At 45.9% G+C, this 4924-nt stretch overlaps 1 protein-coding gene across 1 annotated transcript; it reads left to right on the top strand.

Moving 5' to 3' along the window:
- The first annotated feature begins 384 nt into the window (after window positions 1-384).
- Window positions 385-4693, top strand: LOC130844403 (histone H1.1-like). The gene is made up of 3 exons (XM_057720663.1): window positions 385-461; window positions 855-1270; window positions 4494-4693. Exons 1-3 carry the CDS (start codon window positions 385-387, stop codon window positions 4691-4693), a joined length of 693 nt encoding a protein of 230 aa, XP_057576646.1.
- The last annotated feature ends 231 nt before the right edge of the window (window positions 4694-4924 follow it).

Genomic DNA, 4924 nt, shown 5'->3' with positions numbered 1-4924 from the left:
TTTGGGGGTTGTTTGTTACTATAGCATGTGCTAGAAATTAAACTCACTATTAGAGCTAGAGTCTGGGCATGCAAGTGGAAGACTCTCTTCTCTTTGGCACATAAGTCCTGTCTCAGTGTGCCATCGATACCCAAGTGAGTCTCACCAATCACACCTTTCCAGTCTCCAATCCCACCCTACTATGTTGTATTAGGTACCCAGTACAATACCCCCCTAACTGTTCTCTCTACCTCCAGTCTTGCCCCACCTCTAAGTCATACTTTATGCCATCAATGGAATTATCTTTGTGAAACATTACATCTAATGTAAAATATTGACTCATTTGGCATTTACCCTCATCGAAGGATGAGCCCAGGAATGAGGCTGGCAAATAGGTTGAACAGGATGGCGCCCCCAGCCTCCCAGCACATGCATCACCACTGCCTCCGTGAGTGCCTGCAGGTGGCCCAGCCCTCTAGGTGGTGAAGGACTTCTCTCCTGAGCTCAGCCACTGCAAAGAACCCCTGCCTTGTATTCAGAAACAGGGAGTTCAGACTCTAATGGAGTCAAAGACAAGCTTATACTCTAACCCAACTCAAACATTTAAAAAATAGGTTCCATTCTCTGTCTTTATGAGTCTTTGTCTGCCTGAAGTAAATTATATTTGCACATGGCATTTACACTTTTTAAGAAGGTGTTTTTACATAGTAATTTTTGGTTTGAAACTCAATGATCATGAGTTTCTCCGCAGATGAGCAGGTTCAGTCCGCAGGCAGATGAGGAGGGCAACAGGTGGTTTTTTAAAAAAGTAGATGTAGGTCCTACTGCCTCGTCAGGTCCTAGCAGTTTCTTTAGTCTCTTTTAGCTCCCACCAGGTCTGAGACCACGCCGCCCGCTCCAGGTGCTTCCACTCCCCCAGGGGAAGCTTCAGCTGGCAAAAAGGCGAAGAAGCCTGTGAAGGCTGTAGCAGCCGCCAAGAAAAAACCCGCGGGTCCTTCGGTTTCGGAGCTGATTGAACAGGCCGTTTCCTCATCTAAGGAGCGCAGCGGCGTGTCCCTGGCTACTCTCAAAAAGGCTCTGGCAGCTGCCGGCTACGATGTGGAGAAGAACAACAGCCGCATCAAGCTGGGCCTTAAGAGCCTGGTGAGCAAAGGCACCCTGGTGCAGACCAAGGGCACCGGCGCCTCCGGCTCTTTCAAGCTCAACAAGAAAGTAGCCTCCATGGATGCCAAGCCCAGTGCTGCAAAGGTGACCGCAAAAGCCAAGGTAACCAGCGCTTCTAAGAAGCCCAGAAAAGAAAAAGAAAAAAGAAAAAAGTAGATGTATATGGGGCTTCCTAGGTGGCGCAGTGGTTGAGAATCTGCCTGCCAATGCAGGGGACATGGGTTCGATCCCTGCTCCAGGAAGATCCCACAAGCTGCGTAGCAACTAAGCCCGTGCACCACAACTATTGAGCCTGTGCTTTAGAGCCCGTGAGACACAGCTATTGAGCCCATGTGCTGCAACTACTGAAGCCCACGTGCCGAGAGCCTGTGCTCTGCAACGAGAAGCCACGGCAATGAGGAGCCCGTGCACCACAACGAAGAGTAGCCCCCACTCACCGCAACTAAAGAAAGCCCATGCACAGCAAAAAAGACCCAACACGGCCAATAAAACAAATTAATTAATTTAAAAAAAGGATGTATATGTACGTATGTGTATTTACATATATATGTGTGTATATACATATACATAATATACAATGTAGAATATATAACATACACAAGACAAATATATATTAAAAATAAACTTTAAAAGCATATATGCATATACACATACATACATATTCTTTAGTTATTGCTCAAAATGAGTGCTAAGTTGCATGCCATCTTATCTCATCTGATCAGGGTCCAGCCTGCTGGGTGCAGAGAGCACTTTGCTCCTCCACCCATAACTACTGTCCTACCACAGGGCCCATCCCACACTGCGTGGTATTTAGCGTACGTTTAATAGATGACTAAAATAACTGACTGTGGCCTGCCTCTCTCTGGTGCCCCTAGATGGCATTTACGGGTCATACCAGTGCTTGTGGCTCTGCCTCTCTGTCCCCTAGAGCTTCTGATGCTTTTGCACAAAAATGGCTGAAGGCCAGAGAAGCTCATCCACTGTGGTCCCTCCTCAGCTGTCTGCAGCTGCCACCACTTGTCAAGTTGCTCAGTGTTCTACTTCAGTGCATCCTTGGACTATGCATTTGCCCCCTCTGGCTTGGCAGTAACTGGCTGTGTTTTATCAACTACATGTAGCCAGGCTTTCCATAGCACTTTACCCTCCTCCTCCCCTCCCCCAAGTTCCCCTGCATGGAAAGAAAGGGCTGAATCAGAGATGACAACACAGTTTAAGGCAGTAGCTGACTGGCACAGGACAAAGGGACCATGCCAGGCTTTAGGGAGGGCCCTCCTGCCTGGTGACTTGGCCCCTTGGGGACAGGCCATTTCTTGTTTCTGAGCCAGTGACAGTTATTTTTGTTGAACCAGAGGTGTTCTATTCAGTCCCTGATGACATGAAATCAGTGAATCTCCCGATTTGAGGCAGGCTCTGAGGCTTGCCACTTCAGAGGACAACAATGATTAAGGACGAATGTGATCTTGGGAACACCCAAGTCCAAATAATGGCATTGACCCACTGCCAACGTGTGGCTGGGTGAACGCAGCAGCATTCTGGGACCCACAGAGAGCTGGGGCTCTTTGATTTCTAACCTTTGAACAGGGAGGGGGAAAGACTTGCTGGAAAGCCTTGATTCACACTGTGGTGGTGGTAGTGAGTTCAGGATCAAATGGCCACTTCATCTTCAAAGTCTCCTGAGGCCTCCTAGCACTGAAAGGGAGAGGGGTAGGGAGTGTTATTTTCATAGTCACTCGATCAAGGGCTCAAGTAACTTTTTCTAAGTCTTGTACCAAGTGGATGGTGGGCTTGTCTGCTCTGTGTGAACTCCTAAAATTGTGCTGTGGGAGAAACTCCAACCCAATATCAGAAATTGTCCAGACACTCAATTGAAGAGTTTATGTGGCCATTGTTGTAGAGACCGAGGGTAGCGTGTGTTCAAAGGTCTGTCACGCACACCAAAGGCGCACCCTCACATGTCAGGTGCCCTCCTTTCTTCCCTCCAGCTGCTCCCGAGATGATGCAGGATCCACTAGAAATCTTTGTTTTTCTCTCTGATATTTGAGCAGCTGCAAGTGAGCCCCAGCAGTCTTAGAAATGGTCCTGAAGCAGTGTCTGGGACACCCACTCAGAGAAGGTATTTCAGGAACTTCACTGGAGACAATTTCTATTGACATAACATTCTTCAGATAAGTTGCCCAAGTTCTTTACAGAAGTCTCCCAGTGCTTTTGTAATTCTTGATATTATGCCAGGAAGAAAACATCAGATAGATGCTTATGGCTTTTCGCATCTCTTTGATCACCCGCGAAGCTCCTTGCTCAGATCAGGACTCTGTGTACATCAAAATACAGGAAACAGTGAACACCAGGGTCTGGTCATTCTGACTCCCCTGCACCGGGAGACTCCAGGCAGAACTTGGATCAGATAGGGAGGCTCTTCTTCCTCCCTCTTTTTCTGATGTCATTACTTTGGGAAAGTAACTTTCCTTTTTTGGCTTTCACTCAGTTTTTTCATCTGAAAAATAAATGCATTCAGCTAGAAGGGCCTTAAGGATCCATCCAGTTCTAAACACTCTTGGCATTTTTCTCCCCATGCATTACTCATCAGTTGTCACAGTTTGCAGTATTTGCAGTGTTCTTTTTTTTTTTTAAGTAATTTCTGTTGGATCTCAAATAATAGTAATATTTATAAATATATATATTTTAAGAACTTTTATTGAGATACAATTGACATACAATAAACTGCATATATTTAAAGTGTACGATTTGATTTTTTTTTATTAGTAATGTATATATGGCAATCCCAATCTCCCAATTCATTCCCCCCTCAACCCCCACCCCCCACCCCACTTTCCCCACTTGCTGTCCATATGTTTGTTCTCTGCATGTGTCTCTATTTCTGCCTTGCAAACCGGTTGATTGGTACCATTTTTCTATATTCACATTTGCAGTGTTCTTAAGGCAAATAACAAAAATTGAGATTGTGCTCAGGCTTCTTCCATTTCAAAAGCATATTTATACATGTTATTTCATTTGATCTCCTCGTAAAATCATGTAAAGTATGTTGGGTAGGGATTACTATGTTCCCCACTTACAGATGGAGCAACTGATGAAGCAGAGTAAGGACTCAAATCAAGCTAAGGAATTGCAAAACCCAAGCTCCTCCTCCTCTGCCCAGAAACCTACTTGATTGTTTTGCACATTAACTTAAAAGTTGATTTACTAAATGAAATATTGCATATCATGAAGTCACTGTGTACTCTGTAAACCAATCCTGTATTGCACGTTCCATGCCAGCTCTTTTTGGTCCTGTTAGGAGAGTGGAAGAGGGTGATAAGAAAGCTTAAGCTCTCAACTTCATCTCTCCCCTTTAGCAACTCCCTGCAGCCTCCAGGGCTTTCCCTTTAAAAGCAGCATCATCCACAAGGCAGAAGCAGTTTGTCATCCTAAGACCTTTGGAAGAATTGCTTGGAAAACGAACTCTGACGGCTCTGCAGACAACAGGCTGCTGCACTGTTCTCCTCCATCTCCCTTGCATTCTTCCAGAACAAAGCCTCAGCAGCTGGAGGGATAGGGGCTTGAGCCAATATAAATAACCACGACCTACACCCAGGCCTCAGAGGTTAGTCTGCGTTTCTAAATGCTTTGCCAAGTAGAGAAGGATATTTACAAAAGAGGGTAGGAATGTGGTTACACACCAGGACCCAGATTAGAGTTGGGCCCCAGGTGGGTGAGCACACAGGGAACTGCCCTGGGGTCAGGCTCTTGTAATGGGGTGCAAGGTTGTGTTCCCAGGTGCACTTAT

The sequence above is a fragment of the Hippopotamus amphibius genome, chromosome 2 (genome assembly GCF_030028045.1).
Source record: "Hippopotamus amphibius kiboko isolate mHipAmp2 chromosome 2, mHipAmp2.hap2, whole genome shotgun sequence".
Classification (NCBI taxonomy): domain Eukaryota; kingdom Metazoa; phylum Chordata; class Mammalia; order Artiodactyla; family Hippopotamidae; genus Hippopotamus; species Hippopotamus amphibius.
Note: the sequence above shows the minus strand (reverse complement) of the source record. Positions and strands in the feature narration are given on the sequence as shown.

Excerpts from the sequence above, each read along its gene's own strand:
- LOC130844403 (XM_057720663.1), top strand. The coding sequence starts at position 385 with ATGGCGCCCCCAGCCTCCCAGCACATGCATCACCACTGCCTCCGTGAG. Across the intron at positions 462-854 it reads GTGGCCCAGCCCTCTAGGTG|GTCTGAGACCACGCCGCCCG; the intron begins GTGAAGGACTTC and ends AGCTCCCACCAG. Across the intron at positions 1,271-4,493 it reads CAGCGCTTCTAAGAAGCCCA|CAACTCCCTGCAGCCTCCAG; the intron begins GAAAAGAAAAAG and ends TCTCCCCTTTAG.